This window comes from Heteronotia binoei, chromosome 7 (genome assembly GCF_032191835.1).
Source record: "Heteronotia binoei isolate CCM8104 ecotype False Entrance Well chromosome 7, APGP_CSIRO_Hbin_v1, whole genome shotgun sequence".
Lineage (NCBI taxonomy): Eukaryota > Metazoa > Chordata > Lepidosauria > Squamata > Gekkonidae > Heteronotia > Heteronotia binoei.
In genome coordinates, this window is record NC_083229.1 from 66,752,210 (window position 1) to 66,776,317 (window position 24,108).

Here is a 24,108-nt window from a genome sequence, read left to right on the forward strand (position 1 = left end):
ATCTAACCCCCTCTTGAAGCTGTCTATGCTTGTAGCCACCTCCTGTGGCAGTGAATTCCACATGTTAATCACCCTTTGGATGAAGAAGTACTTCCTTTTATCCGTTTTAACCTGACTGCTCAGCAATTTCATCGAATGCCCACAAGTTCCCATGCTTTATCTTGTAAACCTCTATCATGTCACCCCACAGTCGACGTTTCTCCAAGCTAAAGAGTCCCAAGCGTTTTAACCTTTCTTCATAAGGAAAGTGTTCCAACTCTTTAATCATTCTGGTTGCCCTTTTCTGGACTTTTTCCAATGCTATAATATTCTTTTTGAGGTGCGGTGACCAGAACTGCACACAGTATTCCAAATGAGACCGCACCATCGATTTATACAGGGGCATTATGATACTGGCTGATTTGTTTTCAATTCCCTTCCTAATAATTCCCAGCATGGCGTTGGCCTTTTTTATTGCAATCGCACACTGTCTTGACATTTTCACTGAGTTATCTACCACGACCCTAAGATATCTCTCTTGGTCAGTCTCTGCCAGTTCACACCCCATCAACTTGTATTTGTAGCTGGGATTCTTGGCCCCAATGTGCATTACTTTGCACTTGGCCACATTGAACCTCATCTGCCACGTTGACGCCCACTCACCCTGCCTCAACAGATCCCTTTGGAGTTCCTCACAATCCTCTCTGGTTCTCACCACCCTGAACAATTTAGTGTCATCTGCAAACTTGGCCACTTCACTGCTCACTCCCAACTCCAAATCATTTATGAACAAGTTAAAGAGTATGGGACCCAGTACCCCACTGCTTACTATCCTCCACTGCGAAGACTTCCCATTTATACGCACTCTTTGCTTCCTATTAATTAGCCAGTTTTTGATCCACAAGAGGACCTGTCCTTTTACTCCATGACTCTTGAGCTTTCTAAAGAGCCTTAGATGAGGAACTTTATCAAAAGCTTTCTGGAAGTCAAGGTAAACAACATCTATTGGGTCCCCTTTGGCCACATGTTTGTTCACCCCCTCAAAGAAATGTAACAGGTTAGTGAAGCAAGATCTTCCCTTACAGAACCCATGCTGAGTCTTCCTCAATAACCCGTGTTCATCAATGTGCCTACTCATTTTGTCCTTGATAATGGTTTCTACCAACTTTCCCGGTATTGAAGTCAGATTGACTGGACTGTAATTTCCTGGATCTCTTCTGGAACCCTTTTTAAAGATGGGGGTGACATTTGCTACCTTCCAGTCTTCAAGAACGGAGGCAGATTTCAATGAAAGATTACATATTTTTGTCAGAAGATCCACAAGTTCAACTTTGAGTTCTTTCAGAACTCTTGGATGTATGCCATCCGGACCTGGTGACTTATTAGTTTTTAATTTGTCTATCAGTTGTAGGACCTCCTCTCTTGTCAATATCTAGAATTCTGAGCTTAAGTTTCAAAAAAGCATCTTTTAAGGATAGCATAAGAAGTGAATCTAAATCAATGCCCACAGATTTAATTTTCCTCTCAATAAATACTAGCCAATTTGACAAATTAGATTCTGAGAGCAGTTGATATAAAAGGCTTTCTGAGTGGAAATGTAGCCGTAGTCAGTATTTAAATGACATTAGCCATGTTTGTGTTTCCACAAGATTCGTCCCTGTTTCTAAACACAAAGCTGCATATGGTACGCACTTTGGGAATCCCAGAATTTTCCATAGGAATTTTGATTGGACACCTTCAATGTTATTATCCAAGGCTGTGATCCACACTGGGACCCCATATAAAAGCTCCGGTATCACTTTAGCCTTAAAGATTTTTAGCGCGGCTGGGATAAACAGATTGCCTCTGCTGTAAAAGAAGCGCTGGATAGCAACGCTAACATTGACTGACTTAATTATACAGTTACGATGATTAGTCCAAAGTGTGTTATATTGAAAATGAATTCCTAGGTATTTGTAGTATTTTACTTGTTCTATCTCTTTGCCGCCTATTGACCATTTAGTTGGTTTCCAAGATTTGGAAAAAACAACAATTTTAGATTTGTCATAGTTCAATAGGAGCTTATTGTTGTTAAGGAAGGTGATATGGCTGTATACAAAAGAAATATAATAAAGTTTAATGCACAGGAAAATTACTGAGAAGTTAACTATAACAAGATTCTTGAAAGCTATGCTTCCAGTTCAGAAGACAGCCAAACCGTCCATTATTGACTATTACAGATTTAAGTTTTCAGATTTTCAATTTAAATTATCCATCCCCAATTCATCTATAAAGCATAAATAGTGAGAAACTTGGTGGTAGCTAGCTCAGGCAGATATCACCGAGCTGCCAAATGGAAGCAAGACAAAAACAGTGTTGCAGTGTTGAATCTAAAGCCATGTGTCCTTACTTGAGAGAGAAGAATCAGATGGGCCATGGTTCACTAGATTCTGTATTCCTGATCGGGGCTGTTTGGATTCTCTGATCCCTTCTTTCTGTTGGGCAGCAGTTGCAGATGTTCCCATTGGCTTTTCTCTGCCAACTTTGTGTTAATTAAAGGAAATATTAAAAAACATCACTTTTAATGCTTTGAGAAACTTCCTGTACTTTAAAGAATCTTACAGGTCTTGTAATGGACATTTCCCCTCATATGAATTGAAAAGTTATAGATAATTAACTTTCTCTCTTAGAAGCTCATCATTTCTTAATATTCATTCACCTCCTGACACAAAATGACATAGTAATAAGTTTTGATTAGTAACATCATTTATGTACACATTAAGTGGCTTGTCCCCAAGGAATGTTCCTCTGCTCTCTCTCTCTATACCTGCATGCCCTTCTTTTTTCAAAGAAGCATTGACTAAAGCCGCCTTCAAATAAAAGTGAATATGGAAGCAGTCTCTCAATTACTGCTTCTGTGCACATTCCATTAACTTCAACACATGGCAGCAACCTAGAAGTCCACTTGATATTTAAGCCCATTACAAACCATCAATGATGGCTAATGTAGTTAAAATACTGCTCTCATTACTTGATTTTTCTTTAGCCTTTCAGGTGAACATATTGATAGTTTTCTCTAACGTGAAGTTTCCGATTTCCCACCATTCATGGTTTCTTATAGGGGCTCAGTGAACATCTGCTGCTCAACTAAGGTGTGAAATGGTTCTGGAACTCAGTATTCCATTTAATGTATTTATTTGTTTTGACTGATGCTCAGGTTTGGTAGCAGTATCAAGAGACATTTCTCAAACGTACATTTTAAAGGTTTGACACAAAACCTTTGCTTACCCAGCACAAATTGGTGTTGACCATTGTGGGTAAACCTCAAGAGAAAAGAAGCTGCGAGTTCAGGGGTCATTCGGGGCTCAATTACACCATATGCCCAATACGTGTCTCGTCACAGATGCATGACTGGAATTGCAGGCAGACATAGATTGAGAGAACTCACCTCAAATGGCACTTGTTCCCTTGGTGTTGTGAGGAAGCTCTACAAGGGCTGACATAACATCTGCCCTTTCGCAGCGCTCCCTCAGCGCCAAGTAAATGAGTGCAGTTTGAGGTGAGTTGCCTTGTTGTATGTTTATGAAATGTTTCTCTATCTAAAGCAATGCACACATGATCCAACCAATACTCCATCTAAGCTGTGGAGTCTTGTGAGCAAAAAATCTACTATGTGAGCTACTGGATTAAAGCTGTGAGCTATTGCATAAATTCGTTTGCTCTGGGGCCATTTTTCCTGAGCTGACAAAAATCTGTGAGCCAGAGGCTAAAAACCTGTGAGCCAGAGGCTAAAAACCACACTAACTCAGCTTAGAGGGAACACTGGACCCAACACATATCAGGTGTATCATGTATTCTGGCTTAGAGATGTGCCTTTTTCACTGAATGAAAAAGGAGCCAGGATGGTTGTATTAAAGAAATGCGTGTTTATGAAGTCATCATCATCAGGTCTATTCAGACACAAGCCACATATTATTCTTTTCCCAGGAACATGTCCTTAGGATCATAGCCTTACAAACTGTAAATGGGAAAAGAAGCAGGATTCTGCATATATGGCTTTATTTTAGAATGATCTGTCAATCTATAACTATGGCATGCTTTATTTATGTAATACTAACAATACAGCTGCAAGGGCTTAGTTCAGGGGTGTTAAACTCATTTGTTATGAGGGCTGAATCTGACGTAAATGAGACCTTGTCAGGCTGGGCCATATTGGGCTGGGCCAGGCCATGTCGGACCGGACCATGTGTGTACCTATTTAAGATTAGGTAGCAGAGATATAAACTTTGTAAAGGACTCAGACAAACACAATTAAAGTTTTTTTTAAAAATCCTTAAAACAGGCTTAAAACATTAGCACTCATTGGTCTTAAAAGTGCTTTCTTTGTAGCTCTCCCATGGGATCCAGGGAACTGGGCAAAGGAAGCTCTGGCTTTTTCCTTCCTTCCCCAGGGGATGAGGACGGGAAGAAGCCTCAGCCAATAGAAGGAAAAGAGGCTTGGCTCAGTTGTTCTGCTGTGTGATTGAGAGAGCCTGGCAAAGCAAGCTCTGTTTGCCTCTGATTTCTTCCCAAGGGAGAAGTCTCAGACAATGGAGAAAATAGAGGCTTTGCTCCTATGCGATTGAGCAAGCCTTGAAAAACAAGCTGTTATGCAGAAGGAAGCAAGGGAGAGGGAGAAGGAAGCAGTTAACGGCCAGTTGCTCAGGGGCCTGATAGAAGCCCTCCAGGGGCCTGATTTGGCTGCATGTTTGACACCCCTGGCTTAGTTCTTTATAAAGAAGTCATGGAGCATCCACATCTTGCTACATCAAGAATGAGATCAGCTAATGCTTTGCCACATGTCTCAAATCATGTGGAATTTTTTTTTACCATATATTATTACATTAAAACCTAGAGTTTTTATATAAATTGTGTTTTCAGATCCAGCTAGGGAAGTCAAGAGTAAACAAAGTTCTGCATCAGTCCTCTGATTTGTGCTTCAGGTAGCCTGTAAAGTTTGACAGCTACAAATCTGCTGTTCTGATTGTTTCTATCCAAATTGTTTACCATTATGAAAGCACTCAACTTATTACCTGTTGAAATGGGGTAACACTCAGTATTGTCAAGTAATCCGTAATAGAGAAAGATGTAATGAATTAGATATTGTAATGTGATTCAGAACATTCTTCAAAATATAGTCCCTGCAATGGCATTTTTTATCCTTATTTTTAATTAGTACATAAAATTTTCAGAGACAAACTGATTGCTGAAGTAAAATACATATCATTTAAATGTTACATACATTTGAGAACTCGTGGATAAAACAAAATGTTGCTTTCTCCAGTATAAACAACAGGTCTGGTCTGGCCGTCTGGCAGAAGACCAACATATATTCCTCTGTTTCGTGAAGATTCTAGGCTTATTGCCCCACTTTCTAAATTCTTCTCCACTTTAAAATGACAGTCTAAATCTCCTGTGCCCTGTAAATAAGGAGCTTATTATCATAAACAGCAACAAAATGTTCACATTACTTTCACATCTTAAAACTGACAATATTAAGAAATATTTCTTGAGTACTTAATGACTAGCAAGGGAGACTTCATGAAAAGGAAGTTAGTATGGGTCGAGGCAATGGGGATGTAGCAGTCCTCATTGAGTGAACCATTAGTCCCATCCAGGCCCCCCACCTTTAGTTGTCTGTGAGTAGGAATGGATTGTGTTTTTCCTGTTTTTGTCAGTCCACCAAAAATCCGCTCTCTCACTTTTTTTGTAGCTCGTATCCCAAACTACCCGCATACCTGATTTGATGTGTGCTTTTGTGCCCAGAGGCATTAAGCTAGCATCTCCAGCATCAATTAGGAAAGGCAACTGGCAAGATGATCTTAGTTGTCTGACCAACCTTCTTGAGAATGGTGGCTGGCAGGATTCTGGAGAGGTTTGCAAAAGTTGGCTAAAATAAGTTACACACCAGCTGGAGAGGGCCTCAAAGGCCAACAGCCAGGGGAGGGGGGAACGAATAGTAAAGGCAACTCAAGAAGGACTGGAATCCCACTCTGAGAAAGGGAAGTCAAGAATAAGCCAAGCTTCTTGCTAGTTATTGCAAGTAGTGGTGATTGCAAGAGGGGTCTACCTCTACTCTGTAGGCCATAACCTCAGTTGTAATCCTGTCCTGGTAGTGGGCATGTTTTTAACACAGGTGTCAGATGTCCTGAACAAGTGAATCAATTGTCATGAGGAATTATGATTCATTTAGCACTTCAGGAAACATTTAGCCTACTTTACAATTAAATCTCATTTTCAAGATTTTGTGAAGGATATAACTGTGAATATTTCCAATCTTCAGAAGTGAAACATTACTGCAATTTTGAGGTAAGTGACACCTATATTAGTCATTCTAAAACTAGTTATTGTAAAATGACGTATTTCATGGATGTGTTAAAGCTTCAAAAAAGGCCTTAAGGAAATGCAAGTAAGCTTGTTCTGAGTTTGAAGCTTTTTCTAAGCTTTCCAGTGCAAAGACTAACCTCTGTCAGAACTAAAACTGATCTGAGAATCACACCATGATAGACTACAGACCTTGGGAGTGCTGTCTTGAAATGTTTTGGCTCCCAAATACGTTTTTAAAAGGTAGCTGTTACCTATAAATAACTTCACAGAATCAGGAACATACAAAGGATGTTCAAGAAATCATTGTATGGTTTTCTGAAAGCACCTTTTAGTAAATGAAAGCATTTAGCAAGGCTCAGAATTTCTCATGGCTGCTAACCAAGGTCATCCAGTGGGGAGATGAGCTATATAAGAAAAATGAGTTGTAACATTGCTATGGAATGATGAAGCAGACTTCTAAGCAGGATTGGATCTACATTTTTTTGAGGGGGGACAAAATTAAAAAATGCTGCCCCCTTATGGGCCCATAGAATAGAATGGACTCCATACCCAATTTGGGACCCCCCCTCCGGCAGCACGTGAGGCAAGCAACCCCTCTGCTCCCCCTAGATCTTACCCTGCTTCTAAGGATTACATTTTATTTGTTTTTATTTAAGTAATCTATATCTCACCTTTCTCCCCAAAGGGGACTCAAAGTAGCTTACATTATTCTCCTCTCCTCCATTTTATCCTGGTAACAACCCTGTGACATATGTTAGGGGCAGTGTGTGACTGACAAGACCTCAGTGGCTGAAGGGGATCCCACATCTCCAGGTCCTATTGCCCGTGACTGCTCAAAGTGGCAGCAGGAGAAAAAAATTAAGACAGAATGCAGCCTTGTGTATTTAGCAGAAATTCTTATTGGATACAACAAAGGGTCCTTTTAAGAACTGCTAAAAACTCTGTGGTTTTCTAAAGCAATTCATTGTCACTTGTGGTAAGAATTTCTTCTAGTAAGTATAGGAGGCTTCATTAAAAAAAAAAAAAATGTTGTCCTGCAATGCTATTACCATAAAGTACTGATATTTTTGTGATGGCGTGCCCGAATTATTATAAGAAAATAAACCAATAATCACCAACTGGCACTAGCCCCAAGCCCCTGTTAATCTTCAGCCTGGGAAGTGAGACTTATTTGGTAGATACAATTTTTTTGCACAAGTGTTTATATCAATATTTGAAATACTTGACTTAGTTCCTGTGTCATATGATCTTTAAAATATCACTGGGAAACAAAATAAAGTTATAGCCAGTTTTTTTTAATATTACATGCTTTAAAATTACTTTCTTCCTGTGGCGTATTATCTTCATATTTTCAAAAAAATATGAACAAAAACTGCTTACTTTTCCGTTACACTGGCCATCCTTGATCCTCAAATACATGTGTGGATTTTTTACACTTTCAAACATGCAGACTCCAGAGCTGATTTTATGCACTCTCCAGTAAGAGTCATCAGATTGATTCCCTGCTCCACTGCAGCTCCCATCAGGCCTCAGGCAAAGAGACTGGCAGTGACTGGTAGTGAGCAAAATTATGGCACTGTTGTGGAACACCCCCTGGAAGTTGGGAAAAGAAGAGCTGTAAATAACCTGCTGTTAAGGTTTCCTGCTCTGGCATTTTTAACTCTAATGTAGTAACCAGGCACTTCTTGTCTGAAGCAGCAAATCAGGCAATAAGTGTGTCAGTTTTTACCTGGCAGTCCACATATAAATGTCCATCAAGAAAGCCCAGATGAATGAGAAGCCTTCCTTCATTTCAGCCAGATGTTAATATTTTCTAACTGTAGATACAGATGGATGAGGAACAATTCCAATGTAGATATTTAAAATCACCCCAAACACTCTTCTGGCAATTTTGTATGATGTTCTCTTTGTAGAATTATGCAGTGAGTATAGAAAGTGCAGAATGCTACAGAGGCAGTAGAAGCTTACAGATAGTACTGAAGTTGGTAGAACTGAATTCAAATCCCACCTCAATCACAGATTCAAAAGATGACTTTGACAACTCATTCTTCATGACTTGCGAACTGATTTATGCTTGATAAGGCACTTAGTGTAATTAAAGCATACCATATATCAGGGCCAAACCTGCTTAACATAATAGCCAAATAGAATAAACATTAGATGTTTGAGAGCTGCAAGATACGAACATCAGATGTTTGAGAGCTACAAGTAAAGAAGGAAGGATACAGATGGGGAAGGAACGAAGTGGTGGAAAGAAAGCAACTTTAACTTTAAATGCGTTCTCCACCAGTTGGCTTGGCTTCGAGAAGTGATTTAAAAGAAAAGAAATGCCTTCTCCAGGCCAGCCAACAGGCAGTGGGGGCTTCAAGAGTCACACAATTTGTGTGAAAGAGCCACATGTGGCTCTCAAGCTACTCCTGTTATGTATGTTTGATAAGAAATAATGTCATGCTTATTTAAAAAAATAAATGACATCAACACTGCAACTATTTTAAAATGCTATCAATGGGTTCTCCTTTCTTTACATAGTGACCTGGGGCCAGCGCTGCGTGGGAAGCAGAAAGCAGGCATTTAAACTTTAAATGGCTCACAAACTGATATGAACCAGGTTGATTCACAAACCAAACTCCCTGTTCGTATAGGTTTGTGGTTCAGCCATGAACCATGAACCAAACGACAAAAATGCAGTTCATGCCCATCCCTAGTTAGCATTGCTGCCCCATATTTCAGGTGGAAGCCAAGCTAAAATGCAGTGGCCTGTCCACCAGAGTTTACAGCAGAAGCTATGCTTGAACCAGAGAAGTCATGGTTTGCAGCTCTTTACATGCATAGAAAGCATTTGTATTCACAAAATAAACATACATCTCATTTGCAGAAGTGGCAGTTTAGATCAAAACAAAACATGTAGGAAAACGTTTTCATGTAGGAAAAATATAAAACTTGAACTAATCTTAAGAACAAAACATAACAGTTTTAAAGCATTTAAATGTAATAACTAATCACTTTTGGGATGTCTTCAGCAGAACAATATAGAAATGCAAGGAACAAAAAGGGGATTTTTCACAGGGCTAATAATAGAATTTCTTTTTTTATTTAGCTTCAATTGCAGTCTTTCGCTCCACCTAGTGGGTGGAAATCTTCCCTTCATCTTTCAGGACCTGTCCGGTTCTTGAGGAACCTTCCTTAATGGTACACTCCCTTCTTTCTTTTATTGCCTTACCTTGACATGAACAACAAATTCTTTTGTCAGGCCTGCATAGCCTGTGGTATCATCAGCTACCGTGCCCTGTAGATTGAATGTAACAATTTGCCCTGGATTCTGGACAGATTCTAGAATTGCACAGCGATTTGGCTGAAGATGCACTTGCAACTCACAGCAGATGTCTCCATTGTCCTAATAAAAGCAAGATGGGACTAATCAGCCATATGAAGTACTGGACATGCTGAAAACTGAGACAGATGTCAGGTCAAGGCTTTCTGCTTTGTCATTATTATTTATTGCCCTGCAATGCCAGCGGCATATTGTTATTGGCAGTGAAGCTCAGCCTTCTATGGAAACGTCCTTCTGTTGGCTTTATGCTTGTGTTTGGAATATCAAACTGCAGAATTACAATAAGGCTTGAGGTTCTGCTATATGGAAATATGTGAATTCCTTGTAAGTTAAAAATCATAGGTTACTTTCAGCACTTTTAACTGTAACAACACTTGCTGAACGTAATAAGGACTCTGGATTCTCCTGAAGGAACTGACACTGAATGTTCAAGGTAGGAAGACTGTTCTGAACCTCCCAAATTTCCTAATTCATATGATAAAATCAACAAGACTGCTGTACTTAATTTTTAATAACACCTTCCCAGGGTACAGAACATTTATTGTTTTATTTATTGTGAGCCCATTTCAGAAGGGTGGGATACAAGTGCAAAAAATAAAAATAAATAAAAAAAAGATTGCATCCTGCCCATACTCCAAAGAGTTCAGGGTAGAGTACCTATTTCCTCCCTTTTCCACACCATGATTCTGTGAGGTAGCTTAGGCAGAGAGAGGGAGAGTGCCTGACCCCAACATCCCTGTAAGATGTACTTTGGCATTGAACTAAATGAGTGGATGGAAATCATTTAAAGGCATGTACTGCAGAATAGCACACAAAGCCAGGTCATATTGCTGGTGGCAATACAAGATGCAAGCACAGGGCATCTGCAATGCTGCTCCCAATGACACTGAAGTTGTATCACATAATTTGATCCTATTCACAGAGGCTGTGTGTCCTTTTTCTACAATTGAGCTCCTCTATTAAGAGACACTGCTTGTTCTCACATGTAAAATAACTGTATGTTATTTTATGAACGGCCTAATCATACAATTTGACATTTACCCAGTTGGATCAAAGGATCCACTTCAATGTATAGAAGGAGTTCTTCAGTAAGCAGAAGCCCACTGTTTTCAATAGCAACAATAAACTCTAAATTAAATAAGGAAGAAATTGACATTATAAATTCTTTATATCAATGTAAGTTGCAGACTTTTCGCAAGAGGGTGCTGAGAATTGTCAGTTAAAAGGTGAAGGTACACTATGCTGTTTCATCCTGACATATTCTTCCCTAATAAAAACATATTAATATTTCAAAACAATTTAAAATATTTAAAATCAAAAACAGTTTGAAAAATGCAAAGGCAATTAATCTATTTCTTGCAAAGACTGCTTTAGTCCACTTCATTTGTGTGATATCACTTTAATCATTTGCAAGATAAGAGAAATATTTGAGTAATTTCATACCATTCCAGTAACGGAGCTTTGAACAAGAGCAAGGGCTAGATGAGGCATCGGATGACATTTAAATACACCTATATTTCCCTTCTTCAGAGTCAAATCAAAAAGACCTACAAGATTCAGGGGGAAAAGTGATTACTTTCTTCATTGTATTGGTTCCAGCTTCATATAATTACCTTAAACTAAAGTAGTTCCCAGAGATTCTACCCTGAGATAGTAATCTCTCTCTCTCACACATACACACACACACACACAAACACATGGAATTATGGGATATTCATATTAATCCCTTGCAACCTTTCTTTAGTAATTCAGAGGCCTACTTTTCATATGATGAAATCAGATGTGCAAGTGCAGTGGTGCTTTTCCACTGTGTTTGTCATGTCTGAAAGGGAAATTTGCATTTCATATGTGCTGGACTTTTTTTGTAGCAGGAACTCCTTTGCATCCTAGGCCACACACCCCTGATGTAGCCAATTCTCCAAGAGCTTACAGTAGGCCCTGTACCAAGAGCCCCATAAGTTCTTGGAGGACTGGCTAGCAAGGGTGTGTGGCCTAAGATGCAAAGGAGTTCTTGCTACAAAAAACCCCCTTGCATATGAAAACTGAGCTCATGATTCTCTCTATGGAAATAAATCTATGTGCTCTCTCTTCAGAAATGACATGTGGTAGCAGAATATTCATGGTGTCCTATATGGTTTCTACTATATATTGCAATGCTACAGAACTGTGAAAATAGCCCATCAACCCCTACAAAACCACTTCAGTCTCTGTGGTCACTTTGATAGGATAAGAGATAATGAGGTCACAACACTCCTTCATGGGAGAAAAAAAATCAAAACTGAAATTAGTTCAGTCATTATTATCTCAGAACACACAACAAACAAAATACGTTTTGGGATGAGCCACACAACCCACTATAGCCAGCAATTCCAGCACACTGAGTATAAAAGCCACACTTTGATTTCATTCTAGGGTTACCATAATTCGAAAAGCAAAAAAGAGAACATATTTCCTGATGACTACTTCAAACAAGTGATCACTATGACAAATCTCATTTTACATGCCCCTACTATTTAAACTGTGGTAATTTCTACTAACTATGAATATTCCAAAAGAGGATATTTTCCTCAGTTTTGTTAAGAGCTGAAAAGAGGACAGACACATAAAAAGAGGGCATTTCATCTAAAAAGGACATGTGGTAGTCCTTTTTCATTCCCAGTATTGAGTTCTCTTTCAACCAATCCTGATATCAGTCATCTGTCCCACTTACCACTGGAGTTAGTACCAAGGGGGCTAAACTCCTGAATTGCCCATTCTTAGCTGTGTTTCAGCATGTGTAAGTGCTTCCTGATCCCATTTATATCGCTGAGGGTCACCAGAACTTAGTTCCAGAAGCTGTTATCAATGGTAGGACTCAGCACTGGGATAGAGGAAACAATAAACCAGCCTCTCCCACAACACAGATATAGAATCACAGGAAAGGCCTTGTGAGTTAAAAGGAATAATTTCTAAGCAGTGCAGAGTCCTGGCATATATAATTTCAGAAACTAAACTATGCTGGTGTAGAAATGTCTATATGGTTCCACATGGGTTTGCAATATTTTGCATTTGACAATTTTTTAAACCTTAAATCTATGAGTCTTTAAACAAAATATGAACATAATACAAAACTATAAAAAGGAGTTTATGAGGCAACCTTTCACCCACAAAGAATAAAAAAAAAAGTTACCATATTTGTCCTTCTTGTCTCCAAGAGCATCTACCGTTCCATCTGGATGGAGGCGTATAAAGCCATGAGTGACCTTATTGTAAAACTGAAGTGTATTCCCTTTCTGATATTTCCACTTTTCTGCTTCCCACTGGTTAAATACATTTGTGGTAAAACAAAACAGACAACCCATCATGACAGAAACAACAACACATTAAGCTGCCTTATACCATGTTAGCCCATTGGTCCATCTAGCTTAGTACTGTGACTGGCATAGCTATCCAAGGTCTGAAGCAGCAGAATTTCCCAGCACTGATAGATGACATCATTTGGGATGGATATGCCATGGATTAAATCTGGAAATTTCTGCATTTGTAACCTCCACCCTGCCCAGTGGAAATATAAGCTACTTGTGCATTTTTAAATGTATTAAAGGCATGATTATAGGTAATGCAATTTATTTGTTTGAAGGTTTTAAAAAGAGTAGCTCTTTACCATTTCTTTACTTTTAATTTCTAGTTCTTGCCCTGCAAATCAAAAACAGTACATAAGAACATAAGAGAAGCCATGTTAGATCCAGTCCAATACTCTGTGTCACACAGTGGCCCCCCCAAAATTATATATATATATACACGCACACACACATACACATGTTAATCACCCTTTGGGTGAAGAAGTACTTCCTTTTATCCGTTTTAACCTGTCTGCTCAGCAATTTCATCTAATGCCCACGAGTTCTTGTATTGCGAGAAAGGGAGAAAAGTACTTCTTTCTCTACTTTCTCCATTCCATGCATTATCTTGTAAACCTCTATCATGTCACCCCGCAGTCAACGTTTCTCCAAGCTAAAGAGCCCCAAGCATTTCAACCTTTCTTCATAAGGAAAGTGTTCCAGCCCTTTAATCATTCTAGTTGCCCTTTTCTGGACTTTCTCCAATGCTATAAGTACAGGTGTGATCTACAGAAATGAAGCATTTTATTACAATCAACTGGATTGTATATAAACATTCCTCATAATTTCAATGAATTTTAAACATGATTGAATTTTTTTTCTGGATTGGGCCCCATGGGTTCATCTTTGCTAACTCTGCAGTGTCAAAAAAGGTTCCTTTGGTACCAAGCAGTACAATTGATTAGATAGATAGATAGATAGATAGATAGATAGATAGATAGATAGATAGATAGATAGATAGATAGATCTTAGCATTTAGAACATGCTTTCCCACCCAGTGCTATTTTTGTCACAGGAACTCATTTGCATATTAGGCCACACACCGCTGAAGCAGCCAATCCTCCAAGAGCTTATAGTGGGCCCTGTACTAAGAGCCCTTCAGCTCCTGGAGAATCGGCTACAGGGGTGTGTGGCCTAATATGTAAAGGAGTTCCTGCTACAAAAAAAGCCCTGTACTAACCTATGTCAATGATGTGGGTCCCACCCACCATATACTATCATGGTTTGTCTGTATTAGTTTGTACTTACTCCCAGCAAAGGTGCTGTTATCAATGACATGTAGTTCTCTGAAAATGTTACCATCATCTTCTCCTTGATCCAGCCACCTGCAATCAAGGCAATATACTCTTAATAAATGTGTGCTTTTTGTGTTAAAATATCCTAGACAGACCTGGGTTATTTTTGTTTTAGAGTACCCATATTGAAAATAACAGCTAGACTGAATAAAGTTCTTCTCTGGGGATCAGAAAAAGAAAACATTATTGAAAAATTAAAATTCTTTCTACTTTTTCCCCTTAAAATATGCATAAATAAAACAACTTCTTGTTAAGGGAACTTGAACCATCAGTATATTTAATTCTCAACCAGGCTCCATCTGCAGATACTTAAATCTGTAGATTGGTGCCAGGTGGAGAGAAGGAAGATTTTCCTGGAAACTTGAGGCCCTTCCCAGGTTTGCAGAAAAATCTAAAAATTTACTCAAAATGATCTGGCATTAATCCTGCCCAAAGGAGCATCTTTGCACTTGTGCAGAATGGTTGTGCGCAAAGGAGGAACCACTTTTGCCACAGCCCACCATCTCTTCATCAGCCTCAGAGGCAATGGCACTGTGAGTGGGGTAGGAGTAACTGGTGACATGCCAGGAAGGACAAAACACCATCTGCCATACTTTCAGAAGAGGGCCGCAGTTGTGTGGAAATGCCTAGCATTGCTGCCTCTCTCACCATCACTACTCTTCTCAGCAATGATGCTGTGTTCAAGAGAGCCGACAGCAATGCTATGGATGGAGCAAGAGAAGGAACCATAGCTGCCAGTCCCCATCATCTCTATGGCAGTGGCACTGCAAGTTGGGAGAGGAAGAGAAGGAACTCATGTTGTTGTCACTGCCGCCAGGCCTGCTACCTCTGCCTCTTTGAAGGCAATGCTGCAGGTAGAGGGAAGAAGGAGAAACTGCTGCCTGTCTTTCCATCGCTTAGTCTCCAGTGTTGGGGCTGCAGGTGGGATGAGGAGGAACCAGTGGTGGTGCAACATGGTGTGAACAAAGACTGGAAATTAATCATGGGTTGGAGGATGGATAAAGAGCCTGCAAGGTCCTTATGGGTTCCCACTTGTCCTATTATAAATGCAATGAAAGTGAAAACTGGGTAAAGAATAATAGGCAACCATCATGAAGCTTTTAGAACTAATGGCTGTCAGGTGATAAAATGTGACTGATCATCTCTTAGATGGATAAACACCAATAAAATAATAACACTGACAGTTGGCAATCATAGGCCATCAAAATAATAAACTCCACAAACCTGTGGCACAAAAAGGTATAATCTGAGTTTGTGATGGGATCCTTGACTGCAATTTTCTCCAGAAACCAACCATTTCCTAGGGGGAAAATGATAAAGATTACATTGCAAGTAATGCAGTTGTTGCATGCTTAACTATGCCATAATTAAGAACTGTATCATCAGATCTCAAAAGCTAAATAGCATGGGTTCTGGCAAGTGTTTGGAGAGGGGACCTCCTAGGAATACCAGGATTGTGATGTGAAGGCAAGCAATGGCAAACCATCTCTCAAGGTATCTTGTCTTGAAAACCTCACAGGGTTTTTATTGGATCAGACCTACACATATTTAATTTATTTCATCTGATGGTGTATGTGAGTCAAAGAGTTAAAGAGCAGATAGACCTTGTTTATCACCCATATCACCTTAAATCCAACATGTTTCAATTAGCCTGTTCACACATTCATATGCCATTTAAGTAACAGGCATGCATGCATGAACTCCAATCCAAGTAGCTTTTGTCCATGCAGGTCCAATGATTTCCATCTTAACTTTTTTGATGGTCAAAAGGGATCCTCATCTTCTTTTTTCAACAATGGGAAAACAAGGTGAATCCAACTCATTAACTGTATGTGCATTTTATTAGCAAAGCATGCTTTAGATTTCTTCAGAATGTTGTGAACATGGAGAAAAACAGCCCAACAGCCCATGCTGATAAAGCTATCATTTTTATTGAATGACAAAGCATTGCAGGAATTTAATTTTATGGCACTTTCCAGGAGGATAGAAAGTCACTAACCAATCTGAGCAGATATATCCAGTGCAGATTTTACCACTTAGAAGGGATTTTTACATTGATATGCTTCCTGTGCGTGGCAGATCCCAACATAAGGTAAAGACTTTTTCCTCTCAAAACATGACATTTTTATTACAGGAATTTTTTTTAAATGATCATAGAAAAAACATCTATGAAACGTACACAGCCCAGTTTGAAAATTGTGGACACAAGTCACAAATGAAGGTGAATGTGCTTAACCTGACGGCTAAAAAGCAGTATTTTTTTTTTCAAAAAAGAAGTAACATCTGTGGGCCCATTGACCATCTTCACAAACTACCGGTCATTCTCCCTCTTGCTGTTTCACTTTTGCAATGACCAACCATTTCTGCATTACAGATTATGTAGCTTGAATCTGCTAAATATACTGAGATTTCTGACCTGAGCCAAGTCCATTGTGTCCTATAATAATCTTCTGTAACTTTCCAAGATGCAAAGCTTCAAGTGAGAAGATATCAGCCTGCAAACAAGCAATGCAAGGACAATTTAATGATTCAGAGATATGCTAAAACTTGAAATACATGTCTGTAAGAGTTAGTGTTAAACATTTAAACATGTAGGGTCAAACAGGTAAGCCAGACTCCACATAAGAGAAATGGGATATTAACTATTAATTTATTTAGATAGTAAGACCTATAGCAATAACTATTATGAATGCAGCTATAGAGATATTCACAATAATGGAAGTAAGTAGTACAAGCAGACACACTGCTTTTATTCACTCACTTGTCCTTTCAAAAATTTATTCGTTTTTTTCGACCTATGCAGCGGTCGGGATCCTGTGTCTCCCTTTTCTCCATAGATAGAAATGTAGATATCAGCTTCTGTTCCAGCATTCCATAAGTCTCCTGTTACCACCTGTATCTCATACATGGCCACTGACAATAAAGAAAGAGAGCCTCTTACAAACACATAAATATTTTTTAAAAATTATGAAACCTTCCTCTAAGTGTACCACTAGTATAGAGGCTGTATGGGATAGTGATTTGAATGCTGGAGTAAGAATGGTGCTGGTGAGAGTGGTCCGTTGGAATGTGATGTGTGTGAGATGCCTCTTTGATAAAAAGCTTGTAAGAAATGGTATCACAGGCTAGCATTTCCATCAGAGGCTGTTTGTGATCCACACTCAATTTGTAAAAATTCTGTACTTTGGAGATTAATGAAGTTAGAAGCAAGGTTTGAAAATTGTAAGGAATGATTTTTATAAGGACAGAAATTTCTTGTCAATGGAACTGGAACTAGCACTTTAAACCAGCCTGCTAGAGCAAGGAGATAATCAATAATGATTTGAATCATCCGAAAGTCTTTATTAGGACAAACTTTGAGAAACTGAACTTTAAAAAGACTTTTTGCTATTTTTTGAATCCTGCACTTTAATATGGAAAAGAATGTGATGTGTACTTGAATATTGTGAATGAGATTGTATTTATTTACTTCAATGCTGTATCAATATAGAAAGTGATTGTCAGTGAAACTAATTGTTAGTGAGTTAAGATTGTTAATATATTTCGTTAATATCTCACAGTTGTATTTAATATCCATTACTGAGCACAGCTGCTCTTATATTCTGTGCCCAAACTAGCTCTTTGTAATTTCACTGTTAATAGAAATATCGCACAAAACATGTACTCTGGTTTTATATATCCTACCTGGAAGAATGGGCTGACCCTGTCGTAGAACAGGAAGCTCCCGACAGATTTCTCCATCATCCTGGTCTTGTGCCAGCCATCTTTGGACAGGTAAATCAAACCATTCCTCTGTTATGAGATTCTGCAGCAGTAACTGGAATACAAGCAATGGAGTCTAGATTACTGTGATGTCCTAACACAATAAGTCCTACTGTGATATCAAATGTTTATCCGTTTTAGATGTATTTAAATGGTTTTAATGGTTTAAATGGTTTAATGGTTTTAGATGTATTTAAATGGTTTATGAATATGTGTGTTTGATGTGTTGGTATGTTTGTGGAACAGCACCTCATTTCGTTGCTCTCTTTTTGTTGAGAACAATGACAATAAATTCATCTATCTATCTATCTATCTATCTATCTATCTATCTATCTATCTATCTATCTATCTATCAAACAATCAATACAGTTGGAACAGGTTCAGCAGAAACAATATTTTTTAAGCTGGCTAAATCAAGGTATCAATGCAAGACCACTGAATATTCCTTAAAGAGGGATGTACTTTCAAAAATGGACCTTTGTGCTAGCTATTTCTTTAGTCTCAATTATCATAGCAATTCAGTCATAGCAGAATTTCCTGATGGCCTTTGCTCCAGTATTGCAACATGCCATGGTGATAGGGTTACTTTGACCTGTAATTATACAAGGCAATCATAATATAGAATAACAGCTAACAGAATTGCTATCTCTGTCCACATCTGTTCAACATCCCTGTAACAAGCTGAAAGCTAATAGATGTCACTTATTGGAACTTGCCACTTTTCAGCAGTTGCTCTGTAGCTATGTGCAACCCAATACATATTTTTCATTACTAGGATTCTTGATCAGGAAAGGCTGTTACCTGTTGATTTTATATTTTATTTATTTATTTAGTAGACTTATATTCCACCTTTTCCCATAAACGGGCTCAAGGCAAATCACAACATATAAAAATAACAATAAAAACCAACATATCAAAGTTAAAATACCAAATTAAAAACAATAAATAAAACAGTAAAAACAATAAATAAAATAAATAAAACAGTAAAAACAATAAATAAAATGCACCACCGCTGGACAGGGCACAGCATATCAATAACCATTTGTAGGCCCACCTTAAACGATGGTAATAACAATAGGATAGCACTGTCATAAAGCATGATGTCGCTACAAGGGAGGCCAAATAATGGAATAATAGGACACCCGCTTCCTCAACTATTGACCCAGTGGAACTGCTCCATCTTGCAGGCCCTATGAAATTGCAGTAATTCAGGTAGGGCCCAGATCTCCACAGGGAGCTGATTTCACCAGGCAGGGGCCAGGGCTGAAAAGGCCCTGGCCCTCGTTGAGGCAAGTCGGACGTCCTTATGGCCAGGGGTGGTCAGGAGGTGTTGCATAGCTGATCGCAATTACTTCTGGGGCATATATGGGGAAAGGCGGTCCCTCAGGTATATTGGTCCCAGACCACGTAAGGCTTTAAATGTCATTACCAAAACCTTGAAGCGGATCCAATACTCAATAGGCAGCCAATGCAGTTGGCACAGCACTGGCTGAATGCTTGCTCATAAAGGCAATGCAGTTAACAGCTGTCCTGCCACGTTCTGCACTAGCTGGAGTTTCTGGATCAGCTGCAAGGGTAAGCCTGTGTAGAGCGAGTTACAGTAATCCAACCTGGAAGTGACCGTTGCATGGATTACAGTAGCTAAATCGTGGGGGGATAGGTAGGGCGCCAGCTGCCTGGACTGCCAAAGATGGTGAAAGGCAGATCAAGCAACTGCTGGCACCTGGGCCCCCATGGTAAGTGAGGCATCCAGTATCCCAAACTCCTCACCTTCTGAGCTGGTGCAAGAGGTGCACTGTCCAGGGTTGGGAGTCAGAGGACCAACTCTAGTCCCCCACGGTTCAGGTACAGGACCTCCTTCTTGGTTGGATTGAGTTTCAGCCGGCTTTGTCACAACCATCCAGCCACGGCTTCCAAGGCCCCAGTCAAATGCTCCAGAGTGATGTCTGAATGGCTGTCCATCAACAGATAGAGCTGGGTGCCATCCACATATTGGATGGAAAATGACTATTTACTAATTGGAAACAATTTTGGTCCAGTCTACTTGTGAGTAAGTTTTTCTTTTTATTTATTTTTTCAGTGTGCAGAAACAGAAGTTAACACTGGTTTGTTATTTTTTTATGATTCAAACAATTATGTTGCCTTAGTAACATAAGGCAATATATTCAATTTCTTATATCATTAATAACTACTTTTTTAATCCCATATATTACTTTCTACCTACCCCTTCCCCCTTTACTTGACCCCCGCCGCTGTACTAAATTCAAAACATCATTTAAAAAGGTACCCCTAATTAATAAGAACCAAAATTCATATCTTCCCCCCACTTATACTTAATCATTATCTGTGTTTTAACAATTTTATTAATAACATATGGTAACAATATCTGTTTATATCATTACTATCCCTAACCCATATGATATTTTCTAATCCCCCCTCCCTCCATTACTAGACTCCTGCCGAAGTAATATACTTAAGTTCACTTATAAAGGTACCCTTAACCAATCAATGTTCAATTTCTCCCTTTTCTCATACTCATTATTAAAACATTGTCCAATGTCTTTTTACCTTCCACTCTTTCTCTATATATCCTCTAAATTTCTTCCACTCCCTTTTAAACACTTCCAAATCATAGTCTCTTAAAGGTCTTGTTAGTTTGTCCATCTCACTCCACGATAAAACTTTCATGAGCCAGTCCCATTTCTCTGGTATTTTGTCTTGCTTCCATAACTGCGCATACAGTGTCCTAGCACCTGAGAGCAAGTACCAGATTATCTTGTAACAAATCCTCATTTATTCTCCATCTTCTTGTTTTCTTTTGCGATTTTGTAGCCCAAAATATTGGATTATGATCTGCACATACCTTTGGTAAAATCTCAACTTTTCTAGTTATGAGGCCCAAACTTTTAGAGCCCCATAACATATCGATTCTAGAAAAAGTATTATGTCTTGCTGAAAAGAAAGTATAGTCTCTTACTTCAGGGTTAAATTTTCTCCAAATACCCTCCAAACTTTCTCGTTTAACCAACTCAAAAAAATGATTTTGGCAGTCTCCCTTCTTTATTATTGCTCTTTTGGCCAGACCTATCTATATTATTTTGTATTGTTCCATTGAAATCACCCATCATCAAGATCTGGCCATAGGACACTTCATCCAGGAAACTGTCAATTAATATTTTTTTAAAAAAATATTTTGCTCCATTAGGCGCACATTGTCCTTGTAAAGTTTTCTTTGCATCCATCATCACTTCCACTGCTATATATCTTCCATCTTTATCTTTGAATATCGATTTTGGCTCTAGTTGTTCTTTAATGTAAAAGACCACACCCCCTTTTCTTTTGCTCCGCCAATGAAAAAAATTCCAACCCCAATTGTTTCTTCCACAAAAATTTGTAATCTTTTTGTTGTATATGAACTTCCTGTAAACAAATTATATTACATTTTTGCCTTTTAATCCAATGAAATGTTGCTTTTTGTTTTTGTGGTGAATTTAGTCCATTTATATTCCAAGATAATAACTTGTAATCCATTATGATGCGAATTCTTTATTCTCTTCAAAAAAACTACACATCTCTTGCTCATTCCTTATTGTAATCTTTCTTCCACGTTGCTCAAAGCCCAAACCTTCAGGTAGTATCCATCTATATCTCGTTCCCTCTGCATGTAGCTTCTCTGTTAACCTCTTGTATTTCTTCCTGTCATTTATCACTTGTCTTGGCAGCTCTTTCATTATTTTGATTCTGCTCCCTTCCACTGTCAAAGCCTTTTGAAAATTTTTATTCAGAATTTTCCCTGCCATATCTTTTGTCTTTAATTTTATGACTATGTCTCTTGGTAAGCCTTTATCTTTTGCATATGATAAATTAACTCTATAGATACTGTCAAACATGTTTCTGGACTTTTCAGGATCTTCCTCTAAATAGTCAGTGATTATTTTCACTATATAGTCCATTAAATCAGTTCCCTCCCCTTCAGGTATTCCTCTAAGACGCACTTGAGCTTCCATTAATCTGCAATCATGAACTGTTACCTTCTCTTGAAGTTTTAATAAGGTGGAAGCATGCACATCAACTTTCTCTTCATCCTCCTTGACTCTGTTTGTAACCATACCCAACTCATTTTTAAAATCTTCAACTTCTTTTTTAAGGTCTCCAATGTCCTTCTTAAGCTCTTTTTTACAAGCTGTTAACATCTTCTCCACACCCTTCATGATCCTGGCCTCCATGGTATCAAACTGACTTTGCATTTTGTCCAAAGAATGAGATCTTGCACGAGTTAGTCTTTCTTCTGACATAAAAAAAAACCTTCAAAAATCCAAAGACTCCAATTCTAATCCAGCACCAAGTCCAGTAGCTTAGAATTTGCTCTTTAAAATAAGACTAATTCCGTCCTTCTCCTACCTTCCTGGGCTGAGATATTGATTTTTAACAATTTTTGGCAATTTTCCCTTCTTCAAAATGGTGATCGCAGTTTCTCTAAGGTTGAAAATTCTTAGCAAAGACCTTCTTCTTGCTCCTCTCACCTTTGGCTTTTACTTCCTGGTTCACTGAGCCCAGTTCACGTTCTCCCAATATTGCAGTCTTTAAAATACTTGTTATGTTGATTGCAAGTGCACCTTCAACTTTTACTTCCTGGTTCAGTGAGCCCAGTTCACTGAACCAGTGAACGTTCTTTAAATGCTTGTTATGTTAAAAGCAAGTGCAGAGCCATAACACCGAAGCATACGTCAGTGACCTCAGGTATTCAAAACAATTCTTTTCATTCCCAGATTCTATCCAAGTCTTTAATTTAACAGAATCCAAGTTTCAAATTTCCTCTTCCTTGCCTCCCTTTCTTTACTATTCAAATTTCCCACCTTCCAATGTTATTTAGATTAGTTTAGAAAAGGCTCGGAGTGAAAGATTGTAATCAAAGTACCTTTAACGTCTATGCCTCTTAAACTTCAGTCTTGTCGCTTCTCAGATGTTTATCAGTCCCAAAAGAGAGTGAGATCCAAACAGGCTAATGCCAATTAAATGGCTCTTTAATCCTTTGTAGATGCTGAACGATGCCACTTTTCTCTGCCTGTCCTCAAAGCTTCAGAAAGACCCCCTCCGAGATCAATCTTCAGCTGAGGTTACATCGCTCAAAGTCTTTTGTACGTAATCCTGGGCAAATCTCTTACTGAGGAATGCAGGCAGGAAGCCCCAAAAGGCTTCTTACTATCCTGAACAAAGAATTAAGTTTTCCCCTTATTCAGGAGATGTCAGCTCTGTTGGATTCTCACACCAGAAGCCATACTTAATCATTATCAAAGATTGTCCAATGTCCTTTTATTTTCCATTCTTTTTCTACGTATCTTCTGAACTTCTTCCACTCCATCTTAAATACTTCTAAATAATAGTCTCTTAAAGTTCTTGTTAACTGATCCATTTCACTCCATGTCATATCTTTAACAATCCAATCCCATTTCTCTGGTATTTTTTCTTGCTTCCACAACTGCGCATCCTAGCAGCTGAGAGCAGGTACCAGATTAAATTTCTGTCTTCTTTTGGAAATTTTTCCATTTGTAATCCTAACAGAAAAGTCTCTGCAACTTTGTTAAATTCATATCCCAAGATCTTAGAAATCTCTTGCTGAATCATCTGCCAAAACATTTTATCTGTTTTACAAGTCCACCACATATGGTAGAAAGAACCTTCATGCTTTTTAGAAGAAGAAGAAGAAGATGATGATGATATTGGATTTATATCCCGCCCTCCACTCCGAAGAGTCTCAGAGCGGCTCACAATCTCCTTTACCTTCCTCCCCCACAACAAACACCCTGTGAGGTGGGTGGGGCTGGAGAGGGCTCTCAAAGCAGCTGCCCTTTCAAGGACAACCTCTGCCAGAGCTATGGCTGACCCAAGGCCATGCCAGCAGGTGCAAGTGGAAGAGTGGGGAATCGAACCCGGTTCTCCCAGATAAGAGTCCACACACTTAACCACTACACCAAACTGACTCTCCTACACCAAACTGACTCTTCGCTATTATTTA

The 24,108-nt window shown here is 38.8% G+C and overlaps 1 protein-coding gene across 1 annotated transcript in view; it reads right to left on the minus strand.

The window, feature by feature from the left end:
• Nucleotides 1-24,108, minus strand: part of LOC132575216 (lipoxygenase homology domain-containing protein 1-like) — a 192,448-nt gene that overhangs the window by 129,878 nt on the left and 38,462 nt on the right. Inside the window, 12 exon segments of the mRNA XM_060243790.1 lie at nt 2,369-2,500; nt 5,240-5,417; nt 7,705-7,917; nt 9,545-9,718; nt 11,099-11,202; nt 12,825-12,954; nt 13,299-13,330; nt 14,284-14,360; nt 15,555-15,630; nt 16,747-16,825; nt 17,092-17,243; nt 18,015-18,147. Of these exon segments, the coding sequence (XP_060099773.1) occupies nt 2,369-2,500; nt 5,240-5,417; nt 7,705-7,917; nt 9,545-9,718; nt 11,099-11,202; nt 12,825-12,954; nt 13,299-13,330; nt 14,284-14,360; nt 15,555-15,630; nt 16,747-16,825; nt 17,092-17,243; nt 18,015-18,147 (1,480 nt within the window).